The 26,037-nt window shown below is 40.1% G+C and overlaps 1 protein-coding gene across 1 annotated transcript in view; it reads right to left on the bottom strand.

The window, feature by feature from the left end:
- Window positions 1–18,286: 18,286 nt before the first annotated feature.
- Window positions 18,287–26,037, bottom strand: part of LOC310940207 (PDZ and LIM domain protein 5-like) — a 49,874-nt gene continuing 42,123 nt past the window's right edge. The window contains exons 11-16 of the mRNA XM_083905138.1: window positions 24,252–24,334; window positions 21,292–21,499; window positions 21,032–21,212; window positions 19,210–19,330; window positions 18,636–18,751; window positions 18,287–18,433 (exon numbers count right to left, since the gene is read on the bottom strand). Coding sequence (XP_083761264.1) covers window positions 18,344–18,433; window positions 18,636–18,751; window positions 19,210–19,330; window positions 21,032–21,212; window positions 21,292–21,499; window positions 24,252–24,334 — 799 coding nt within the window. The 3' untranslated portion in view covers window positions 18,287–18,343. The remainder of the gene's footprint in view (window positions 18,434–18,635; window positions 18,752–19,209; window positions 19,331–21,031; window positions 21,213–21,291; window positions 21,500–24,251; window positions 24,335–26,037) is intronic.

Genomic DNA, 26,037 nt, shown 5'->3' with positions numbered 1-26,037 from the left:
AGTTTGAGTGACACACTTGACGTCGCTGACTGACGTGATGTGTTTCCCCAGAAAACACCGCCACAGGTGTGAAGTAACTGTTAGCTATGGAGTCATGAACAGGTTAGAGCGGTGTGTTTGTTTGTGTGCATGCACTGTAATGTGTGTGTCACTGCAGTGGGAGTTTTAGGGGGTGTCTGAGATCGAGGACAGCAGTATTTGAAGGACATGACTCATTACTGGCCCCGACAGACCTCTCACTTTTTATTTTCTCTACTTGCAGATTTAAGACAAGGAACAGATCTATTTACCTGCCAGGTAACCAAATCTGCATCATCTGTTTGCATTGGAACCATTTTTCAACTCCACTATTAGTGTGAAAGGTGTTGTGTACAAATTAAATGCAGGATTACGGAAGAGTGTTAGTGCCCCATGTGAAAAAGAAAACAGCATGAATTGTGAGATTAAAGTCAGAATTGTGAGATTAAAGAAAGTCCGAATTCTTAGATTCAAGTCAGAATCGTGAGATTAAAGTCTGAATTCTGAGAAAAAAGTCAGAATTGTGAGATTAAAGTCAGACTTCTGAGAAAAAAGTCTGAATTGTGAGATTAAAGTCTGAATTCTGAGGAAACAATCTGTATTCTGAGAAAAAAAGTCAGAATTGTGAGAGTAAATTCCGAATTCTGAGAAAAAATTCGGTATTTTTGAGATTAAAGTCAGAATTCTGAGAGAAAAAGTCTGAATTGTGAGATTAAAGTCAGAATTCTGAGGAAAAAGTCAGATTTTATTTTTGTACATGTGGCCCCAATACTCATAACATATGACTGTCCAGTTCCTATTTTGTTTCTTACCATAAAACAGACTGCCACAATAATGAACATCACTGACTTCAGACTTTAAAAAGTGTCCTAGTTGTTTCTTAATGAGCTGTGACACTGGGGCCTTGACTCGGGCCTTTTAGAAACAGACCGATGGTTGCACTCACACGTTTGAACGATCAAAAACCGCTGAAACCCGATGCACACGGCCATTAATCTGACATCTCTCCTCTTGGTGAGGTCCCTGCTCTTCTTTTATTACACAAAAATAACAAGCACATACACACAAACACACACAGGCACTGAGCACCACAGTGAAAAAGAGAAGCCAGGGTAAAAAATCACATGCTCCTCCTGAGTCAATCTGACCAATTACGCTCTCGTGTCTCAAATCAGTGATAAACAAAATGTTTTCCAACCGAAAATCAAATCAACTCGTAAACTTAAGTCAAGGATGTTCAAGGTGGTCTCTCTCTCTTCAAAGTAAAAAAAGGAATAAAAAAGTACATATGTGAGGCCAATCGTTTCTGCAGAAGACTGAAGAAGATAAACTTCACTAATCTGGTTTGTGACTTCAGCTTCTCAGTATTGTAATTCCTAAACGGTGAAATAACTGCCAGATATCGAAAGTGAAAGTTACGCTCTCCTCTGGTGGCAAAAACGCTGATTCGCTGCCTTCCTGCAACAGCGCGAGTGAAACTACCGTAATAACCGCATGTTGGCTTTGACGTGCAACTTCTCACCTTTCAGAAAAAGCTGGAATTTTTCAGAAAGCCCACACCGTCGCATAATTGCAGTTATGCAAAGTGCGCTTGCGCAAACGTGTCGTCTGCGATACAAATTAAATGACCGTAATGAATAAATGACCTCTCAGAATTTCTTGGTAGAGGCCTGAACAAAAAAACACAGCCAGACATAATGAAGAGGGCACAGTAAGGGCAGAAACACACACACAACTAATTCATAGGGGATGAAAACCAATCTTGAAGAAGAGCCACTTCACTCTGAGAAATGCCTTGTGGCAACAAGGAACATCCACAGCCTCCAGATTATCCTTAATTTCCTGCAGCAGATGGTCTGGCTATGACACAGCTCACACAAGTTTTCGCCTGCTTGATTACCTGTTTTCAAAGCATCGGGTGGGAAGAGGATTGGAAGCAGTTATTGAGATATTGAGATTGAGCGCATGGCGCAGTGGCATCTCTGCCAGCCAAAGCAAACAAGTGTGTGGTTTCAGAATGTTACGAGGAAAACAAGGAAAGTTTTACTGAATTTCCTAAAAAGTACTCTAGTTAGAATTCTGAGATTAAAGTCCAAATTCTGAAAAACAGTCCGAATTCTGAGAAAAAAAAAATCAGAATTATGAGATTAAAGTCAGAATCTTGAGATTGAAGCCCTAATTTTGAGGGGGAAAAAATTCAGAATTCTGAGATTAAAGTCCCAATTCTGAGAAAAAGGTCAGAATTCCGAATTTAATCTCAAAGATTAAAATTGGAATCTCAGAATTCTGAGATTAAAGTTTGAGGGAAAAAAAAGTCAATACATAAACAAATAAGGTCTGTGTGGTTTCAGAATGTTACGAGGAAAACAAGGAAAGTTTTATTGAATTTCCTAAAACGTATTCTAGTAAGTAGGGGTGGGTAAAAATATCGATTTGGTGATGTATCGTCCGTCCTCGTTCAATGCGTTAATCGATAAACCATGTTAGCATCACACTGCAGAGTGATGGTCTCCACAAGAGAACAAAGATAAAATAGAACGAATAATAGAACGACACAGAAACACATGTTACTCTTCAAACTTCTTGGAACGACAATATCTCAATAACCTCGAGCGTTTTCACACGTGCTACTTTAAATATTTAGATATTTCTCGATCTTTTGAAAACATCCATTGTTTAACCAGCTGCACGTCGAATACTCCATTTCACATTTTATTTGACATCCTTCACCTACTCCTGTTGCGTTTAAGCGCACCCATCAGAGGCCCAACGGCGTTTGTCCGTGCCAATCTCGGGGGCTTATTAAATCTGAAAACACAATGTTTAGTCCGAAAAGGGATTGTTTTTCTACTTCACGAGCGTGTGCGTCATTTCAAAAACTTCAGTTTGTTTCAAAAACTTCAGTTTGTGAAATGACAAGATGTCAAATGCCATATGTGGCCCCCGAGTCAAGTTCCCAGCAGCAACCGTAACGTTGATGTTTATTGAGCAATAACAACATGACTGGCAAAGCAAGTTCATTTTAGATTAGGGAACACATCACTATTAACTAGGTGCTTATTAGAATGCATATAAGTAGCATACTAGCCCTATATTAGTAAATATTAAGCAAATATTAAACTTAATTCATGTCGTAATAGAGGTAGAATAAGGTTAATGTAGAATAAGGTGTTAATATGTGCTTAATGATTACTAATAAAGGGCTAGTATGCTAAAGTGTTACCCTTAAGCCTCAATAAAGAGTTTGTCACATAACTTCCACTAATTCTTCATCACTTTTTCCATTTGTTTTCCTCTTTCTCACACATTCTTAGACAACAAAGGACAGCCTCGCTGGACAGATTCATCCTCCCCCCACCCAACATCCATCCACCCTTCCACCCTTTCCCCCAACGCGGCCGCAGGCTTCATAAATGGCTCCAGACGCAAAAAAGGACTGTGTCCACCATCTGACAGTGATTAGGACATAGGGCCTCAATGACTATACGAGTGGAGCCCTGCACACTCAATTGCTAGAAACACACCTTTATTTACAGCAAAGCTAAACATGCCACCCACAAGTTTGGAGGCAGGAGATGCCAATCAGCAGCAGAGTTATCAACATGGGGGATGTTTAAAAAGAAAAAAGAAAAAAAGACTGGGACGTGCACCAAAGAAAACTGAGAAAGATGCTGCTGCCAACAACCAAATTTAGAAAGTTTAATAAACAATTGTGTGGTAGCTCGCCGTAATGTGTGAGTTTACGTTCTGGAACCACAAGCACATTATGTCAAAATCTATTTGTTCGATTACGGTCACATTACAGTGCGTACAGCAGCCATAATCACCTCGTTTCTCCCATTTTCTGTCTGTTTTTCATCGTATTATTTCTCTTCCAGCTCATTTGCACACAAACACAGGTGGATATCCAACTCAAAGCGTAACTACTGCACCACCACTAACCCAATGCTATTAGGAAAAATTCCGACTGTATCTGAAAAGCAGAGTAGTTGCAGAACGTCGGGTTTTTACGGTAATTTATCTTGCGCTGTTTCAGGAAGCCGGTGAATCAGCGTCTTTGTCGCCAGAGAGGAGAGAGTTGGGAAGAACACCTGACACATAGGCTTCCACTTTTTGGCTTGTTTTTGGACATTGAGAGACAAAAAAAATATTATTCTAAATATGTTTTATACTGTTCAAATTTCAAATTTAACACATACAATCTGCAACCTTTTTGTTTCTCTTCATTTTAAATTGTTAAAACACTATTTTAAAGTGGTACATTGTAAATAACTGCCATGTATTGGAAGTTATTCTGGAAAAAAGGACAACTATTTTGAGGATTCGGTTTTAAAGGGTTAAAATTTATCACGTCTCTTTGCCTTTGTCCCTCTCGTCCACCCATGCAGCCATCTGATAGTGATTATAGCATAGCCTCTAAAAACACAACTCACTTAACTCTCCACTATTAAGTAGCACTGATATAATTTGTTCATCGACACGGACACAATTATACACACACACAAAATGGCCCCTGAAGGTTTTTAAACAGGCAAAAAAAAGAAAAAGAAAAGACACTCATTGAAGCAAATGAATGCACACCTCAATCACGACACCGCATGCACTCACTCCCTCCTTCCAAACCCTTATGCTCGCATTTCAGGCAGGACCCTCATCCTGTCTAACCCCCCTCCACCCTCCGCCTCCTCTACCTCTATGTCCATTCCCCTGGAACAGAACAGTCACGGCTCTGTGCACCGTTGATTAGCTAGAACCTGAACCCAGCGGCAATGAAAAACAGTGTTTCCCTTTTTTTTTTTTTTTTTTTCTTTAGAAAAAGGGAGTCTCCCGACAACTTGGCTTCCTCTGACCTATAAATATATTATTACTTAAATCACCTTCTTCTTCTTTTTTTATACACGCCTTATATTAAAGGCACCTTTCAGTGCAAAGCCGAGCAGAGTTGAAAAAGAAGTGAAGAATTTAGCCTAAAAGCGCAACGCACGAATGACAGGAGCAGTTGTCGGGAGGATGCAAATCTCTGGGTTTTACATCAGTAATGAGAACATGTGTGTGCAGGCGTGTGTTTGTGAGTGATTTGTGCGCATGAGGTTATTTGTTAGGGCTAATTCTTTAATCCCATAACATGTGCTTGAGACCTGCAACAGATGCCTCTGGGGAGAATTTGTACACACACACACACACACGCGCACACACGCGCACACACGCCAGGGGAAAAGACACTCGCAACTGCAACTGTTATTTTATTTTTTTTAATACCGTTGCACAGGTCTGAACAACAGCAGGGTTAGGGTTAGCAAACAAAGGAAGTGTTTGGCCTTTAAAGACAAACAGTGGTGTGTTTTACAGGGTGTGGGATAAATCCGGTTTGCTTTGATTCGGCTTAACGAAATCCGAAAAACGGCAGAGTCACAGCAGAGGTTTAAACAGACTCTGTTAACCGCTGCTTCTCTATCTGCTGCAGATGTGATGAACTACTTATTGTCCAATTCATTTAAGCCAATTTTCTGTCTGTTTCCAACATTCTGTGCGCCACATCCAATGTCTACGTCAAATACAAAATTGAAAACCAGCCCAAATTCGAAATATGAAATATGGGAAGCCATTTCTGAGTCCTGCCCATCTTGCGATCCACATATACATGACATAAAATCCAAATATTGTCTAATTTATTTCAAAGTAGGTTTCTTATAACTTCATTAACTTTTTCACAAACAATGGAAGGACAAGGTCTACACAACTAAGTGTTTTTTCCTCTCCAATTCATAACGGGTTGGATTGAACAGCATTGAAATGTCAACGTTTTTTTCTTTTTATGGTTCTTAAATTTCATAAATCCAACAATCTGTATAAAAAACGTGACATTTTATATTTCTCATAGGTTTTACGGCTCCAGATAGAGTTTATTCGGGTTGAGAGGGAACAATAATGACTCTTTTCATACTAAAGGTTGCAGACCCCTGCCCTAAACTTAGATTATATAGAATTTTTATCCCGAAGCGAGTTCCTAGCTTTCATGCCACCCTGTGCCAGCCTTTGACCCCCCGCCTTGTGTCTACCGCTGTATCCTGAGTAAGAAAGTCACAAAGAAATCTTGTTAAAAGTCAGAATCAGGTTTTATTGGACCGAACATGAGGTGGATGCTATAGGATAATTTTTTCCCCACCCCTTTTACAGGAAGTGGAGTGGACACGGTTCAGGGGTTTTGAGCTTGTAAAAACACAGCTCGCAGCGTTTCACATTGAATATAAACCGAGTGAGTTTGAGGCGCAGGTTTGCGTGCACACCTGTTTGTCATGAGCGCAAACATCGCTCGTTGTTATGTGCAAAATAAGACTTTATATTTTATCAGATGGAGAAAAAAATTTGGCCAAAACACAAACAAAACAAAGCATCAGCGTCTTACATCGACCACCAACTTCTCTGGTATTTTGTGGTTCATCTTTGTTTGCTCAATTCATTTCTTGCTTCTTTAAAAAGTGTTGCTTGATCTAAATCTAACACTTGGTGAGTGATGCTTCCTCTGCAACAGTGCCAATCTTCCCCATCACTGCTTCAACGACTCTGACCTCATATTATGTGGTCATTTAGTTGATGGTGTTGGGAACAGACGGTGGCCTGTAAGGGATCATCCAGCCCCTCCTGGACTCAAATTTCCTTCATTTTGGATCCATGTGTCCCCTCATCTGGCACATCTGATTAGGTATTGGGCATCTGGTCGGCACTTTTTTTCCCCTTTTATATCCCATAATTAAATCTACTATGTGATGTGCAACTGCAAATTTCACATCCTCCTCACATTTCCTCCATCTACTTCCTGTTCCAGGTCCCCAATTAAACCTGCTGTGAGCCTCTGAGGAAACTATACATGCAAGTGCAATATAAATATCCTATTCATCTCACCAGCATACATCAGTGATCCACCTATCAATAAGCTGACTCAATACGCGTTACACTGTACACGGCACAAAGACTCCCAGAGGCCTGCTTCATGTCGCCTTGTGAGATGGAGATGTATAAATCTAACTGGGTATGTGAGTGAAGAAACAGCCCCCCTCAAGATTTGATTTCACATGCACCAGATTCACTATCTCAGGGAGGGGAAATTTCATTTGGTATCAATCTGATTTAATTACAGCAGAATAATGACTTTGGAAAACACATCGACGAGGCCCGTCATAAATTCATGTCTCATAAGAAGGTGGTGTCTGCACGGGGGGGCAATGTGGATGCAATTTTAGCCAGGGAGGGAATCAATGATGTGACACAAAGCAGCGCATGTACAACTTCCTAGAGAGAGGGAGCGAGAGGAGAGAGAGTTGTCATATCCTGTATCTAAATGCATGTGTGTGGGGGACTACTAAAGACAAAGACAAAGAAAGAGAAATACAGCTAAAGTCAATAGATTTGCAGATGATTCCGTCAACATTTTTTAGTACAATTTCTCTTTCCAACTAAAGCTATGATATGCAACACCAGCTTACATCTCCTCTCACCTGTGTTCTCATCAAAGCCACACTCCCAAAACAATGAAAATTGTCTTCTGTAGCTAAATTATACATTTTTGATGCATTTCTCTGTCATTTTTCCCGGGCTTCAACATTTTTTCGATTAGTCGATTATTAATCAATTACTAAATGAATCAACTGTTTTGATAAATTTGTGTTTTTTAAGCTTTCTGATTATTCTTACTGGTTTCTTAGTTCCACATAACAAAGAAATCATTGAAAGGTAAAATTTGCCTATAATCTAATAACTGATTAGTAATTTAATCATCAATTACTTTGATAAGAGTTTTTCTTTCCATTAATAAAACAAATTTTCAGCTTTGTTCGCGTCTTAAATGTGAATATTTTCTGGTTTCTTTGCTCCATATAACAAAGAAATTGTTAAAACTAAATCTTTTTGGTTTGGGACAAAACCAAGACATTTGAAAACATCATAATTTCCAGGTTTGAAAAACATGAATTCACTTACTTTTCAACATTTTGCTGACAAAACGATTACTCGAAATGTTTTATTTTAAAATATTTCTCTTACTTATAGTCACTTAAGTTGGAACCAACACTTGCTTGTGTCCTGCATTTTCACAGCAAAATATCATAATGCCACTGTCTTATTTTTTTAATAAATTAAAAAAAGCTCTAAAGGCCAAGCTGCGCTTACAACGCCCCCTGCTGGACCACGTGGTAGTTACCTCAGACAGTCTGTTGTGCTTCTAGGCTGCGTGTTTTTAAACTTGTGTGCGAGCAGACGTGGAAATATGCAGTAAAACAGAGCTGCTCATGTGCTTTCCACAGCTTCTCTTTTAAAGACAGGAAGTGGAGGTTCTCCATCACTCAGTCTGACCTTTCACCTCCAGACATTCTTAGAAAATTAATAACTGGCGAGGCTTGAACGTCTTGATCGTAGTTTCTCTTTGTTCTCCCTCTCTCTGCTTTTCTGTGCACACACAGAAAAGGAAACTCAGAAAAGTGACACTTGATGCTGTATTAAGAATGACTCAGTCTCTCGAGTAAAACACTTTTTTTCCATATTTCATTAAAACTTAATTAAATGCATATTCAAGCCAAGCGAGTGGACGTCTAGACAAAGAGACCGAGCGACTTCCTGAGACTTAACAATGACACTTGCTCTTAGGCAAATATTGACCCCGTCACTGATGGAATGGCACCTCAAAAAGAGGCACCACCAAAATTGGGGGTCTCGGTTTTCGAGGGGCAGGAGGGATGAAATTGTCTCAAAGTGGATCCAGATGGTTATCTTTCAACACAATTTTTTCCCTTTGGTCCCCCCCCCGCTCATCACTCACTGAGCTACAGGCCTGATGATTACTCAGGTTAGGAATGAGCCAAATCAAACAGTAGAGGAGTCTATGACCGGTCTATAAAACACAGAACAGTTCTCAGCAAACCTTTACCTGTTTGGATATCTGTAATCAGGGCTGTTCTTATCAACAATACGCTGTTTTTTTTACGATTAGTCACTGAAATACAGACAGTAATGATAGGGAAATGAGTTAATGACACGAGAAAATGACAAAGTCAAGTACGGCGATGACATGAAAGGGGCGCACATGCCAACAACAACTAAACTGAAGAGTTGTGCGACCTGTGTGAATTAAAGAGCAGCGAAAGAAAACAGCCACATCGTGAGATCAGACGACAGTTGGTAGCACGTTTTCATCATCCCGCCACAAGTCCAAACTGATTCTCTGCGCTATTAGTCAGCCTAGTTTATCATCATTTTAACTTTAATCTTATACCATCTTCCTGAGCTGTCCTCAGCGAAGCGTCGCCGACACAGCAGCTTTACTTTAGTCACAGTCGTTCGCTGATTACCGTGATCTTCTAGTATACCTACTAAGTCAGTAATCATTCAAAAGAAAAGGAAAAAGCAGAACAGTTGTTGGAGGAGGAGGAGTGGCTGAACTGTGTGCCCTGTGAGAATTAGAGCGAGAGCGCGCGGCAGACAGAATAACTCCATCATGAGATCAGGTTGTGTGTTTAAACGTCGGCCCTGAGGGAGGAAGGAGGCGGTGATAGAGCTGTACAATCAGATAATAAGACGGTGTGGGTTTTGAAAAGATAAGCATGGACATAAATATAAACACAAGCAACGTTATCACACACACACACTCTCTCCTGCCATAACGCAGTACAAGTACATCAACACACACACGGGGGGATAAAACAACCATAAAAAGACACCACATTCATCAGCATCGTCTTACTGTCCCTGTGTGCTTTAAAATAGATATACCGTGAAGTCTCGCTTGCCTCTTTCATTGTCTTCCTCATCACTCATGGCTACAGTAACAGCTGCATTTAACCCAGTCGGCAAATTTCCCGTCAGATGTTATCTCGTCTCTGCAGCTCAGAGTAGAGACTGCACCGAGTAGAGAAATGGGTCTTTTTGACCTCTACCAGGAGGTATATGTTTTTCGCCAGAGTTTGTTTGTCTGTCTGTCTTTTAGCAACATAACTCGAAAAGTCACCAATGGATTTGGATGAAATTTTCAGGAAATATCCACAATGGGACCAGGAACAACTGATTTAATTTTGAGCAGGCAGGGTGTATTTTGTAGGCACTGAGCTGCCTTGGCGAGGTCTGCGCTCTCCGAGTGCTTTTCTAGTTTTAACAAATCTATTAAAGGGTTTTTCAATCAAAGACCAATTAAGAACGACTTTTAATGTTGCCATAAGTCCTGATGGTGTAATGTGCAAAAATTATTCTCTAGGTCTTATTTGTTTTCCATGAAAAAAACGTCAACCAATATCAGGTGCACTTAATAAATAATGATTATTTAACATGACACCTCTCATTTAGAGTGTTATTCACTCAAAATGCCTTCTAGCTTTTGTTGATATTACTTTATATAAATACTTGTTCCTCAAAAACAAAGTGATCCACTATGAAATTTATGATGGGACAGAAGAGAAGAGGCTATTTCCAAGTCAGTAACAACCACTCTTGGTGTTGTGGTAACTATGCCCCCCCCCCCCCACCCCACCCCACCCCACCCCAGCTATTACAATATTTTCTTTTCGTTAAACAAACAAACCTGATTTATTGACATATTGCGAGAGTATTGTGCATTGTGTGTGCCCTCATGTGTCAGTGCAAACTTGTTTTGAACATATCAAAGCAGCACAGGCAATCCATCAATTTCCATTAAAGAGTCCATTTTTAACTCGTCCCAGCATCGGAGGACGTCAAAAAAACATTGATAAAAGCCATGTGTGCAAAAACTCACGCAACACGCATCCATGACCTTGCTTATGCGATCACTTTTTTGTATTTTTTATTCGTTGAATATGCGACTCTGGCATCGTGTATATAATGGAATTGATCGTCGGGGACAGAAAACAGCGTGCTGTCAGCAAAGTCGTCTATTAAGTTTCTTAAGTGTCATTCTGCCAAATAAGATTTTAGTCAACCTTCTGCGACGATGAAATATACGAAAGATATGCGCCCCGCCCCGGTGAGATAAAGTGCATCACACCAAGTGAAGAAAATAGTAATTAATAATCTCTCTGAAGCATCCCCTCGATAAATCTGAGGAATTCCAACATGACACGTGCAGCTAGACATCTGAAGGCCACGTAGACTGTCTGCTCCACACAGTGACAGCTCAGCGTCCATATGGTGACCTTAAGAGATGTTGTTTGTGACTAACATGTGCTTTAATTTATCTGGGTTCACTCACAGTGAGACTTAACATACATTTTAGGGCTGAAAAATGTCTGAAAATTCATCTAAAAAGTGCAAACTTAAACCTAAAGGAACCTGCTAAGTTGCCAAGTTAATCAGTTGCCATTACAACATGTGATCCATGCAGTATTTAACCATTAAGTTCCATTTAAGTCCATATTCATTGAAATTTAGGCTATTTTCTATGATATTCAAGTATTTTTGACTGCAAAACCACACCAGAAAACATATCTTTCAAAGTTTTATGGTCAAATAAGAAGTAAAATGGGAAATTAATTGGTCATAGACCAAAAAAACAACAACTTACGTTTTAATTGAGATTTCTCTATGTCAACATGTTTGCCAATGTTTTGTACCCGGCTCATTTTTCACAAGGATTAATTGATTTGAATTGAAGGAGATGAATGAAACTGAAACACGCACACAATCAAGGAAAGCACGAACTTGCCCTCCGAGTTTCGCGGACGCTCATTTTCTTTTAAGAGAGAGCGCCGGGGGATTAGAGCTATGATAATCAACATGACAGATTTATTTTACACATTCTACATGCTCATTTAAGGAAAAAAAAAACTTTAAGGCTGTTTAATATCTCTAAAAAGGCCTGTGGAAACACTGTTAAAAACTAATCAGCAATATCTGTTTCAATCAATCACACTGACACTGTAATTGGAAAAGACCAACTTTTGCGAAGAAGACCTTGGGCTAAAGGCTTTTATCTCTTTTTCTTTTTTTAGGTTATCTAAAGCTGTGGCTATAGAGGAAACTGGACATCAGAAATCATCCTCTGAACTTGTTTTCACTCTTGATATTGACCTTTGCCCTGCTGTTGTCCTGATGAAGAACATCTCACTGTATTATGTAGCGACTTGTAATCAGATTCAGACGCTTAAACTATTTACATTTTGTTAAGTAAGACGGACAAATTGAGTTTGCGACCGGCAAATTTTGACGTAGAGCCGGGATTATCTGATCCAGGGTTGATACAGGATGCAGATACTGACATCATTTACTTAGCTGATATCAGACTGACATGACCAAACAATCCATCCATATTTTTGTCTTGTCTGACATTTGTATGAAACACATAAATATACATTTATCGTTTATTTAGCCAGAAAGGTCAGATTTAGATACAAGATCTCTTCTTGCAGGGAGTCCTGGTCAATATAGCAGCACAAAAACTACAATAAGTTACAACAGAATATAAAAGCTAAAAAGGAAGTAGTTAAAGGAGAGTAAAAAAAATAATAAAGACATAATAAAAGTAAACAAGATCCTTATTCTGAACAATTGAAAATGAAGAAAAAACAAAGGTTTCATTGATAAAATACACCGGAGCTGTACACGGACACCGGACAAAAAAATGGAAACTTGTGTACAGGTGTTTCTGGCTTCCTGCAAAAGTGCGAGTGAAATTACTGTAATAACCACTTTGACGTGCAACTTCTCAGCTTTCAGAAACCATTGGAATGTTGCCGATAGCACAAACCGTCGCATATTTACGGTAACGCAAAGAGCGCTAACGTGTTGTACGCGTTACGCTCAGTGTTAAAGGGTTAACCACATGTAGCATAACAAATTACAAAAATTGAAGTGAACTATGTCAAGAACTGAAAAGAGGAAAATCAGCAGTTGCAGCAAAGAAGAAGCAACTTAATTGAAGCCCACACACAAACACCTGCAAGGTTTTGCAGCCATGAGGTGCAGAATAATGGGTCTGCTATGCTGAATAAATGCTAATTGATTAAATAATGATTATTAATAATGACTGTGCATTCTTCAGCTGTGACTTTTGCGCACACATCTACCATCGGATGAAAACATCAACAACTACTTTCCTTTCCTAGCAACAGGGTGTTCTGGTTGTTTTTGTTGGCTGCAGCTGCTGTTGAATTAATTCAATAAGAAGTCGTGGAACACTTGATTTATGAAGCTTAATAATAACGCACCATGAAGACCATGATTGCGTGTAGAGGCTGTTCAGCGTCTGACTGGAATTGTTTTTTTTTCTGTGGAAGGCTCTCAGGTGGAAAAGACATAATGTGCATTCAAATTCCAAATGGTTCAAAAAGGAGCCAGTCGGTATCGGTCAGTGTTTGGGCTGTTGATCTCTATTTTTTGCTGTAGAATTATGTCTTTGAAATGACTCGGCATAAAATGGGTTGTCATAGTTCATAAATGGTTTAAAATGACTGTATGCAGGGCTCCTACAAGTTAAAATAAAGACTTTTTAGGACTTATAAATGCCAGTTGGAGTGAAGTTTAAGACCAATTTTAAAATAACCAAAAAACAACAACACTGAATTCAATAACTTTTAAGACTTTTTTAAGGATCCACGGGAACCCTGTGTATGGGACTAATATGCGTAACAGTAGATACTCAAGTTTGTGGTTTCGGACACAAAAAGTGGTATCGTCCCATCCCTACTTATGGCGGGTTTCCACCAGCTCGACTCGGCACGGCACGGTTAAGTCGCGTTTCCACTAGTATAGTAACTAGGCTGGTACCAGGTACTTTTAGGTACGTACTATGTGTAATGCCGCCAGACTGCCTGCCACTGATTGGTCAGGGTGCCGTCACAGGAAGAGACGTTCGACACAAAAAAGCATGACAATGCCGTACTGTAGATCAGTTAAAAAGACATAAATATCCTAAAAACGAGGGTTCATCTCCAACAAGTGCCAGGGAAATGGTTAAAATCATTAAGCGACAGCCCTACACCTACTTCATACATGTTTCTTCTACCTTACAGTACTTTAACATGATTCCCAGTGTTCTTTCCACTCATCATTATCTTCTTCAAGATAAAAAAAAGAGCTCTGGAGTATCAGCAAACATTTAATTTCTGGTATCAGGTATGAATAATAAAAGTGGATCGGCGCGTCTGTAATCTCTCTTTATGGTGTACGTGAAAAAACTCCAGCAATGTGATCTGAATTTGCAGCATTTCACATCGGGCACGTCGTCACACACACACACACATCACGAGGAGTTAGGTGTCTCAGCTGATGTCTCCTACACAGAAAACAGACATTCTGTTTTTCCGGCTTCTGTGTTTAACTCAATTACACAGCCAATTGAAAATGTGGCTTTCTCTCAAAAGATTTTGCAGAAGCCAAAATACGTTTTCCTGACCTCTATACAAAAAAAAGAGATCGCCGTTTCCCACTGAAGCCTTTCGACGACTGCATGCATGCACTTAACCGGCAGATTGACAGACAAGGAAAGCAGCGCAGGGCACACTGGCGTACATCTGGACCTACACTTCCTCTCTCCTTCATATCTGCAGAGTGTTTTAATGCGAGGTCTCCCCCAGCTTTACTGCCCACCAGACCCCTCAGATGAGGTGAGGTAAGATTTTGGAGCCACGGTACATCTGGTTATACATTCACACATGCGTGCTCATGTGCAATGCATGCAACCCCACGTACAGATATACTCTTGTCATAACCCAGACCGACAAAAACACCTGGACCTGGTTACTGGACTCGGAGGGAGAGTCGAATATTGTGTGTGCATGCCTGCGTGGGTGTATTTAAGTGGAGTCTATGGGGAATAGTGGGGCTGTATTATAGTCAGTGCTGGAGGCTGTGTTTGGGTTCATTTAAAGAAAAATTCTACTTTGTGATCCCTGGAAGAAAGGGGTCGACCTTGAACGAGTCTCAAAACATAAAGGGAGGTCACTGCTACTACGATAATTTAGACGCTCAGTCGTTCAAAAAACAAAAAACAGAGGAGGGTTTTTAGCTTTTCTGACAATAGGTGGAGAATGATATTTTAAAAACGAATATTAAAGTAGTAAAAACACTATGGAGCTGGATCTAAGAAGTGTTTACTAAAGTTCCTCTAAAGAAATCTGCTAGGAAAACTAAATCAACTAGTTAATGTTTGAGAATCTATTAAAGTTACTGAAAAAGTGAGCATTACAGTGTTGTCACTGAGGATGTGATTAGTTTTGTACCTGAAACTAACTATTTATGTTATCAGTACCATTTATATATAACAATATAGAAAAAAGATAAAACATTTTTTAACCATTAATACATACAAACACTTGGACAATAAGGCATGCTACTGTCATTTAATGTTTTTAAGACTTAAATGCTCACATGTAGTCATTTGCTGTACTTTTCTGGAAACAATACCGTTTATTTATACTATACTCTTTATTGTTTTGTATAAGAAGGGGAACAATAAAGTTTTTTTTTTTACGGTGCTGTTAATATCAAATTAGATGCAAATTAGCTATTTAGCTAACTCTGGTATAGAGCCGGTTCTGTACATGGTCCCTGTCACTAAACGACCTTCGACTTTAACGTCTCCGTCTTACGTTATCATTTTTTATCTTTGGACTTCTCTCTCAGCTTCTTATTCACCACACGTTGTTCTAATAAGAAGAACGTACACAAGTTTACATTAAAGCGCTGTACACTTTCAGCATGAAGCCGCCGCTGCTGCTGCAGGCGCACGTGCAGCACATTATGTCAACACCTAGCAAACAAACAAACTTTTGTGACGCGTTTAAATAGCTGACAGCGAAAACACAACACAACGCGACACTTCGCCGGTAAACACGCCACACGGTGCTCGTTTAAACGTTGACTCACCTCCTCACGGCGGCGCTTTCTTGTTGTCGTATTATTATCTGTCGTCGGTCGGGAGGAAGAAGGAGGAAAAAAAAGCGTAGCACTCTGAAGTCCGAGTACAGATGTTGTGAGAGAAGTTCGTCTGCTCGCGCAGTGGAGATGTAGCCTCTCTCTCTCTCTCTCTCTCTCTCTCTCCCTGTGTGTGTGTGAGTGAGTGTGAGGGTATGAGGGGTGATTAATGCCACACAGCAAAAAAAAAGCATTAGCAGCAGAAAACACTGATTTCTTGCGTTTTCTGCTGCAGCTCACCGCAAAAACACTGATAGTCAGGGCCGGTCCTAGCCTTTATGGGGCCTTAAGATTAATTTGATTGAATAATAATTATAATAATTATTATTGAATAATAATAGAATTTTAGAATAATATTCTAAAAAGAATAATAATTATAATAATTATTATTGATATAAAATTACAACAATGGTCCAGTTACGGTGGCCCAAACACAACGACATTACACAATATTGTGTTTTCTCTAATGAAATGTGTTTTGTGAAATTTAGTTTTTCTCTGAAATGATGCTGTGTTTTTTGTAATGTTGTTGTGTTGTCTGTAATGCTGTTGTGTTTTGTGTAATGTTGTGTTTTCTGTAATTTTGCTGCGTTTTCTGTTATGTTGTTGTGTTTTGTGAAATAGTATTGTGTTTTCTCTAATTTTTCTGTAATGTTGTTGTGTGTTGACCTTCAGGGCCACCGTCTCTAGTATTAATTTGCGTTGATACTGAGCTTGAATTAAACAAGTGAACCAGTTTGATTACTTTTTTTTTTTTTTAAACTTTACAACAAAACAACTTAAGATCAACACAATTTAGATATTAAACATGTTCAAATGTTTCTTTTATATTCTCTCCACACATTATTGGGGGGCCCCTGCTGATCAAGGGTCCCCAAACAGCTGCTTGGCTAACCACGGTATATACATTAAACAGTATATTTCTGATTTCCGAAAACAAGATGGGTGAAACAACTCCCTCCAAGGGTCTCACAGAGGGAGAAGTTCTTAAATAATACACCTTTCTTGATGCTTGTGATTGGGAGTGTCTGAGTCTGCATTAATAGATTTATAATGGATGGTTTTCATATTTTCAGCAAACCCACTCCCTCATTCTAACGTGATACGTTAGTATTCAGTCGAGTCCACCTCACCGTCCGCGTTGACATCCACTTAACGCCGTTTATTTCTAAGACGTACTGTAATAAAACGAGACGATATGGCAGAGGTTTTAAAGTACATAATTTATTAAACCCAGATTATATTGAAAAGTTTCATCCGTAATTAAACTTAACTACTTGTCATCATTGTAAATTACACAATACAAGCTGTCCCCTTTGACCCAGATAGTAAAAAAAAAACATATTAAAATAATTATTGCGCAAAATGAGGAAGAAAAAGAATTGATGTGTTGTTTAGAGAACAAAGCAGACCCATAGATTACACACCCCTTAATCCCAATACCAGGTTACTTGGCATCCATTCCACTCCACCAGTCTCTGTAAAAAACCCAGTTACAGGAACTTTTAAATACATATTGTCCGATAAGACACTCCCTTTATAAACAAAAAAATAAAAAATAAAATAAAATATACAGTAGAGTTTGCGACACACAGATTATTATAATAATAGGTGCCCATGTTTGGGTATTATAATTCTGCAGGTCAGGATACAATTCATACAAAAGTAATACATACAAGTAGAGTAAATGATGTAAGAAATGAAAATGAAACTCAATCCCAACCAAGTCAAGAGACACAAAAACACTGTGTTTATAGTTATTTCTACATGTACGTGTGTTTATTTCCTTAATTGTGGGCGAATTGTGTCCTAAAAACAAAACCACTATATGGTTTTATTGGTCTTTATTTTTCTCAAGAGCCTTACTGTATCAAACTGTTAAGATTAAATATTTAATATTTAAATAAAAGTGTTACGACTTTCATATGAAAAATTGAAAACAAAATGCAAAGAATGAATTGGAAAATCACAGAGGTTAAAGAAACATTCACGCTTATTAGGCAACAGTGTTAATCATCATATCATACCTGTCATAAATTTGGCATAGAATCTCAGATTGGGACTGTAATGTTATTACATTTGCACAAGAATTAACAATAATGACAATAACTGTACTTAGTTATCATTGTATCTATAAAGTATGGATATGAATCCATTTTGTAAAAGACATTTCCTGTATAGAAGCTCTGGATTAAACTCTGAATCTAAAAAAATACAGATTTGCATCACAGAGAAATTGCTGGCTTCCTTGTGAAGTACATATGCTGCACCATTTGGATCAATGACCACAACCAGATTAAGGATGATTTAGGCATCTGCATGTAGCTCACAACTCAACACTGTACAAGAGCGAGTATTGCTTTGAGATTATTGTTGCACGGACTAAGTTTTATTACAATATGAGATCTTATAATCCTACCCTAACCCTCCTGCCAAAAAGTGAGAGCCTAAAGATTCATATCTTAAAAGTGTTGGCGTGTTTCTTGCAAAGAGGTTTGTCTTTCTTGGAGAAAAAAGTCTGGCCTTCCAGTGAGGTACAGCACACCTATGAAAACACACACACAAAAAAACAGAACAATACTTTTATTGATGAATATTTTTGGGCAATACAAAAGACAAGAGATGGCAAAAGACAACACATAAATCAGTTCTAAGATTATTAGGAAATAAGGTAGAAAAGGGAGTCTGCAAAGAAAAACGATCTACACAAAAAACACTGTGTGTAACATAATGACACTGTCACTTACAGCACAGACAAAGCAGGTATCGTGCCAGGTGTAACCGAGGGCCTCCAGGAACCTGTCCCCAGCCTCGATGGGAAATTCACAGCCGTGGCAGCAAGTCCCAAATAAACTGTAGAAATCTGTTCAGCAACAACAACAACAACAACAAAAAGTGTCAAAATGACGAGTGTTGAGTATGCTACAGAGAGATCATAAGGTACAGGGGACATTAAAGGAATGCCAGATGGAGCAAAGAGTCTAAACTAATGCTTTAAACTATGCATTATTTTTGAATAATCGCGCAAAACGAAGCGGATTGCATCGTTTTGCGTCATCGGAGGTAATTTCTCGGTCCGAGGCCGGAAACTACAACCTCACAGGGTGGTGAATGTAGTGCATTCTGGGAGTTGTTGTTCATCTACATGAGGACAAAATACACTTTTTTTGCCTTTCTCGGCCAAGCATGCACTTACCCAATCTTAATAAACATTCATCTTTCCTCTTTACTCCCATTCCTTTTACTGAAACACGCACCGACTGATAATAAAGGATTATCTTCGTCTTATTCAGTACAGTATTCTACGTGCGCATCGCTCACCCTGTTCGCAGTATGGTTCTCCGTCCTCCAGGTGGAAGGTGTTGTTTCTGATCGGCTGCTGACAGCCGGCGCACATAAAGCAGTACACGTGCCACGTCTGTTTGAGAGCATTTATCACTTCCTGCAAAACACAAACAATGTAAATGGTCAAACTGTGTCTTGACTCTTTTCTCCCGCCCACTTTGATCGTTATGGATAAATGCATCCTATGAACACGCGTTACGTGTGTGCACAGCCCTCGATAAAGCTTTTAAATATGACTTTTTTTTTCCCACGTGACGCAGATTAAAACAAGACTGGACAGGGGGGGGATCAGTGGTGAGTTGGTGGGTCGGGGGTAAAACGAAGGATTAGGAGAGAGAGAGAGAGTGAGAAAACAAGTTAATAAGTTGCCGTAAGCTGGTTGAAGATGTGTGAGAAATAGAAGGTTGAAAGGGATTGAGGGTGAAGAGGTTCGAACATGTGAGGGATGAATGTCAGATTTTAGCTTCCTGACCTCCCCCCCCCGGGTTCAACCCTGCACCTGCAGCCGCTGAGGCCTCTAAGCCTTTTACTTCTAACACCTGCATTTGGTGGTGGTCAGTGTATAGGAAACTTTTCCTGGCACATTTTTTTGGGGGCCAGACGGGGCCGAGGTCAAGCGTTACGACGTATTAAGTGAGAGAATTACACCTACGGCGAGCCAGCCGACGCGTTGCGGTTGCTGCAATGTCACCAGGGGGAGTGCGACTCGTTTCTCTCCCGACACTCTCGGCTCAAGGGTGTTTGCCAAGTTCTGCTTACCTGCCAAAACAGCTGCAAAGAGCATGCACCGCTGAGGTGGAGTGGAGAGAGACTACTGGTGTTATGCTGAATTAACAACTGGCTGACAACGCTGTCAGCAGCCCAGCAGGAGAGACTCTCTACACGGAGGTACTGTTTCATAACGAAGCTATGGGATCAAGATGGCGACTTCTCCCACAGCAGATGCTCTGCTTTTAGAGGTTAGTATTTTACGCCGGATGCCGTTCAACCCCTCCCATTTACACGGGCTTGGCACAAGGAGTCCATCTTACTGGATATGTACCCTACAGTCTGTCTGTTGAGATTATTATGTTTACGTTAAGGCAGAAAAGCTATACTCGACAAGAGGTGAGGTTATGGAGAGAAAGGGATTCCATGGAAACATATATACGGTGGCCAACCTCTATAATGACAGCCAGTGAGAAGTGTGCGTCTTTAATGACAACCTTCAAGAGCCTCATTGTGCCTTTTATACCGTTTATATTCATTGTTTTTGATGTTCGGAATTTGTCCACTCAAAAACCCTAAAGAATCATACAGAAAAATAGGACAAAGTGATTTTTTATCATTTCCATTTTCCCTATAATATATATTTAGCTGCCATATTTACATGTAGTTAGAGCTCATTCTTGATATTTGCAAGGTTTATGGGCTATTTATAGGTATATGTCCTTATTTTTGAAGGAAAAGCACTTTTTTTCAATGAATATAACATTAAATTAATCAGAAATACACTATTTCCAGTGTTCTAATGGTACATTGTGTTTGCTAATCACGTTAGAAGGCTATTGGACGATTAGAAAACCATTAAAAACCCTTGTGCAATGATGTTAGCACAGCTGAAAACAGTCTTGCTGGTACTTTGACCAAAGCAAAGTCATTATTTCTAATCTTGTAAACGTCTAGACTATACCTTCTATTCATTTTGCAACTCTTTTGATGAATAAAAGTGTGAATTTTAAAGGTAAACACAAAAAAATTGTATAGGTGACCCCAAACTTTTGAATGGTAGTGTATGTGCACATGTACACACACTCACCCCCAGTATCTTGGTCTGACAGCGGCTGCACGTCGGCGCGAAGAAGTCCTCGTAGCAGTGCTCGCAGTAGACGCATCCCTGTTCCTCCACGAAGCCGATGTCCGCCATTGACGTGCGGCAGCGGGTACAGTTGAACTCCTCCTTGTGCCACGATTTACCCATCGCCACTAAGAACGGTCCTCTGAGAGGAAAACGGATCAGTGCTAGGTCAGAACGAGAGGATCAACTTTTGATTTCACCTCAGGTTTTCCCCCCCTCACCTGATGACCATGTTGCAGTGGGCACACATGGGCGTCCGAGTCCCAGCGGGGAAGTGTTCCGCCATCTGAACGACGGTGTCTTCGTCTTTCGGGGGAGGCTGAGGGACAGGTCTGGCAGGGACCGGACCCCTCGGGACACCGGTGGTAGTGCCATTACGCTTCTTCACTCCGGAGGATGGAATGATCAAACCAGTCTGTGGACCACGACCTGCAAGACAAAAAAAAAAAAAAAAAAGGAAAATATTCACAAGGAAACCCAAAAAGAACCCCACAAAAAGTGAGCGATCACAAAAACCAGTGTACATCTGCGTTTGCTTCCCAGGTGTGTGGAAGCAATTTGACCTCTGCTCTCTTTGTCTATGCACACAGCAGGTGTCAACGGCAGTCCTCGCAGCTGGCTGACTGCCTTTGTCACAACCGTGGATTCACCACATCAATCTTCAACACAGAGAATATGTCCAAACACACACACACACACACACACACACACACACACAGACCACCAAGACATTCCCTCACTTCAAACCTCGACACCTGGCAAAACATGTAGTTTGGCCTTTGATCTCCACACAGTGGATGGAAATGGCTACTTTTGGAGCTTGGCTTCACTATTACATGTCATATATTCAGTATATATAAATATATAGGTGTGTGTGTGTTTTTGGGCAAATAGCAGGGCTGAGTATGGAATTAAACCTTCACCATAAAAATAGACGGCTGAAGTTGAAATGCGTGTGTTTGACAGTCGCTGAGGGAGGGCCAGGGACTATTCTTTGAGATTCCATAAAGATGTGAATGCCACGTCGTAAAAAAAAAAAAATTTATTGGAAAAAAGTGGAATAAATTTGCTACATAAAAGAGAGTTTCAGGTGTATGTAATGTAAATTTGTGTCAATAAACAACACTTTTTTAATACTTTATGTTCGCCGTCTGTCCATCTGGAACCTATAATTGTAAGTATCTAACATTTGTCAGATTAGAACAACTATAATCTGACTACTTCCGGTCCATTGAGCGCTCCAAAACTCAGTAGCCAATCAGCAGGCGGCGTCCTAAGGCCCGCCCATGCTTAGAATCGCAAACAAAATTCAAATCATTGCAAACAAAAAGTGTATTATCAAACAAATGGAATGCAATATTTTTTTTTTTTGCATATTTTTGCTTGAAAAATATTCCTTCAGGAATAAAATGAGTCGTGCAGACGACTGCATCACAGTCATCTGTGTTTTAAATGTCCACAGTGTCCATATTGTTTTACAGCGGGCAACAGCAACAACGCCAGCTAGTGAGGGCCTGGATTCTTTACCTGCAGCTCCAGGTTTTAAATGGGTCAGAGGCGTTCTGCTGCTGCATGCTGCTGCTGCTGCTGCTGGGGCACCATACAGGTAGCAGTATATTTTCACGATCCTCAGTCACTGGACAAGTGGCCACATTCGTTACACAAACAAGATAAATGGAGGCCTCGGAGAGCACTGCTGCTTAGGTTTCGGTTACTTTCACACACACAAAAACCGTGTTTACAAACCAACAGATATAAATACACAGAATGTATTTATTTGAAGTATGTACATGATGAACAGAACCACGTACAGCACTGACAAATTAAAGGCTAATCGCAGACGGATGACCATTTATTGGACCATTCACAGTATCACTGGGTCCCTTCAGTAAATATTACCTTTCTAAAAGAGCACAAGTGCTGCGACCATGTGACTGAGCAAAGGCGCCACAGGCAGAGCAAGACCTTCTTGCCATGCTTTAATGGGCCTCCGCAGAGGAAAAAAGACGAGAAAAGCAATGAGAAAGTCTGCAATGACCTATTTCACAACATATGTCATGGCTGCCTCGACCATGGAAAATAAGCCACTTTCCTCCTCCGTGCAACAACATTCAATCCAGCAACAGTAAATCAGTTTCACACACTGTCAGGGTTTGGTAACGAAACATTTTTTTTGTGTGTGCGAGAAGTAATAACACTTTTTAACTGTAGTGGGGAATATATTAATCAATCAAAAAAGCATATAGCTCAATTCTTCGAGGAGTTTATTTTTAGGATTCTATTTGGGGAGTCTGAACTTTACGTCCCAGTGACTAATGCTGCAAAAACAAGCTCAGGCACCTTAGTCTGATTGTGCTCTGGTAGGTAATTTAGTAAAGAGGAAAAAAAAACTCAGGTATACGTATGTTAGATTTGGCATCACACTTAGTTTACTACCCCACACTTGATGATTTTTCACTGAAGCCCATGTATTATATACACACACACACACAATGACAGCTGTACTATTCTGGGCTGTTAAGTCATCAGACGGATGCCAACTATGACTTGATTTGGGCTGCATAAATCATATTTTAACGTCATTGTGAATTGCAATGTGTGCAAAGTGAATGTAATGCACTATACAACACGCCGCTATCACACTACACACACACACACATGCATCTATTCTTCTTAGGACACTGCACACGCTTAAACAAAGCTGCAATCCCTGACCTTAACCAGTCAAGGCCTAACCTTTACCCTAACCTAACCACAAATCATATCTTAGGCCAAAACATTACCAGCTACCCATAGATTAGGTTTTTCTACATCAGGACCAGGTTTTGGTTTCCATGAAGACCAAAGAGGTCCTAAAGAGGTAACAAATGCAATTTTCATCTTTGAAATGTCGACTGTTGAGGACATGTTTCCGATAGACTTTTTTGTCCATCATGGGCTGTCACATATTCCAACCATGTTTTGTGAAATTTGGTTCAACTTGTGCAAGTTTTGGCTTCTCTCCATCCGAGTTCCACCTTAGGGAGCGCCTATGAAGCCATGTTGCACAGATTTCTTTTTACGTATTTTTCTAGTTTTTCTAGTTTTATAAATTTTTCCGCCATAAATTTCCGCCAATTCTGATTTCTGCGTCCATTTTTACTAACATTTAGGGCCTAAAAAATCACTACACACTGTTTACCCTGGGTCGCTGCAGGTCCTTTGATCATGGTCTTGACGACTGCAGACTCATGGCTGTTGAGTTGGGGCTCCTCACACTCGTCACTGTGCAGAGAAATAAAAACGGAAACACAAAAGATTAAGAATTCACATAAGTAACACACAAGGAACAATTACCACTGCACATCAAAAGCTACTGTAACAACAATAAATAACAATAAAACAAGGACTTTTCAGTTGCTGTCCTCGTGTGTGATACAACAACAGTAGATGCCCGTCTCTAAATGTGTTTGGGAGCATGAAAACATGCTTCTCTCAAACATACAGCGAGACAGACTCCAGACCACCTACGTGACGACAGGCCAGAGACAAATATGGCACCAACCGAAAAACCCAGAGTGCACCTTCAGCCAAAAGCTGCACAGTACTTAAATCCATGGTGCACTTCCTAATTGTAAGTGCAGTATGAAGGGGAAAAGTATGTGCCATATTCAGAGCAAAACAGAATCCAGGCCACAGAGAGAACACGGGTCGGTTTGCAAACGCCGCTAATAACGTGGAACACGTTTGACACTGATGCCAGGATATCAAGTTAAATGATTGAACAGAGAGTAATCGACTAGAGTGTGGTGAAGACATATGAACAAAAGTGGCAATTGTTGTTAGTGTAGAGCGATGCCAGACCCCAAGGAATAAATGTTTATCTACATTATTGCAGCAACTGCTTTATATCAAGATAGACTTTGTTGCCTCCAGCCTGTATATTGAAAATGCCCCCCCCCCCCCCCGACGTTACGACACAAACAAAATCCCATTGTCGAATAGGAAGTTTTGCTTCACTTACTCAGGGATTTATTGATCTATTACGCATTAATTACAACTGGCCATGACACGTTTGAAAAACTCATTCCCATCCGAGCAGAATGATGACGGTGGGAGGGAGGGAGCTGCAAAAAAATGTCTCTTGCTCTTAAATCAAACAGGGCCCCAAGGCCTAAAACTCTCTACACTTGAAATGATGCAAATGAATACCCTCTCTATGAGAAAAGATCAAGTGTGAGCATGTTTTTATTTTAATGCTGCCAACTATGCGTGTGTGTGTGTGTGTGTGTGTTTAAAAATGCCAGCTGAGGACCTTGGGTGGGCCAACAATCTCTCCAAACGTATGAAATACAGCATGCTTAGCTGTGGCTGAGGCCAACAGTTGGATCGGCGCTGTCGTCTACTGTGTGTTTGGGGGGGGGCGACTCATGGGAGATGAATGTTATGACATAGATACATTAAGTTTTTGTGTAAAATAAAAAGAAATATAGTCCGAGTGGACGGATACCATAACAGATAAGCTGTGGATGTTCATGTGCCAGTGTAAATGTTGGATTTCACGCGCTTCGTTTGAACCACGTAGGACAAACATGACTTGATTTACCACCCACGACGACGGACTCTAAAATCACTGGTTAAGATTTCATGAATAAGTGCTCAGTTATGTTGGTCAGATGAACAACAACAACAAGAAAAAGGAAGGAGGGAAATTTACCTAAAGACATACAGAGCACTGACAGGGGAGGAGAAGACAGGGTCTCCCTCTTCTGTGGCAGACTGATGCCAAGACACCCTTTTGATGTTAGCATGTGAAAAATGTGAAATATTTTTGAAAGAAAAGCACTTTTTTCAATTAATATAACATTAAATGAATCAGAAATACACTCTATACATTGTTAATGTGGTAAAAGACTATTCTAACTGCTAGCTAGCTAGCTAGCTGCTAGCTATTCTAGTTAACGCATGGCAATCATCCGTCCAGTGTT

Source organism: Microchirus variegatus, assembly GCF_963457635.1.
Source record: "Microchirus variegatus genome assembly, chromosome: 18".
In the NCBI taxonomy this organism is placed as follows: domain Eukaryota; kingdom Metazoa; phylum Chordata; class Actinopteri; order Pleuronectiformes; family Soleidae; genus Microchirus; species Microchirus variegatus.
This window is presented reverse-complemented; position numbering and strand designations above follow the sequence as displayed.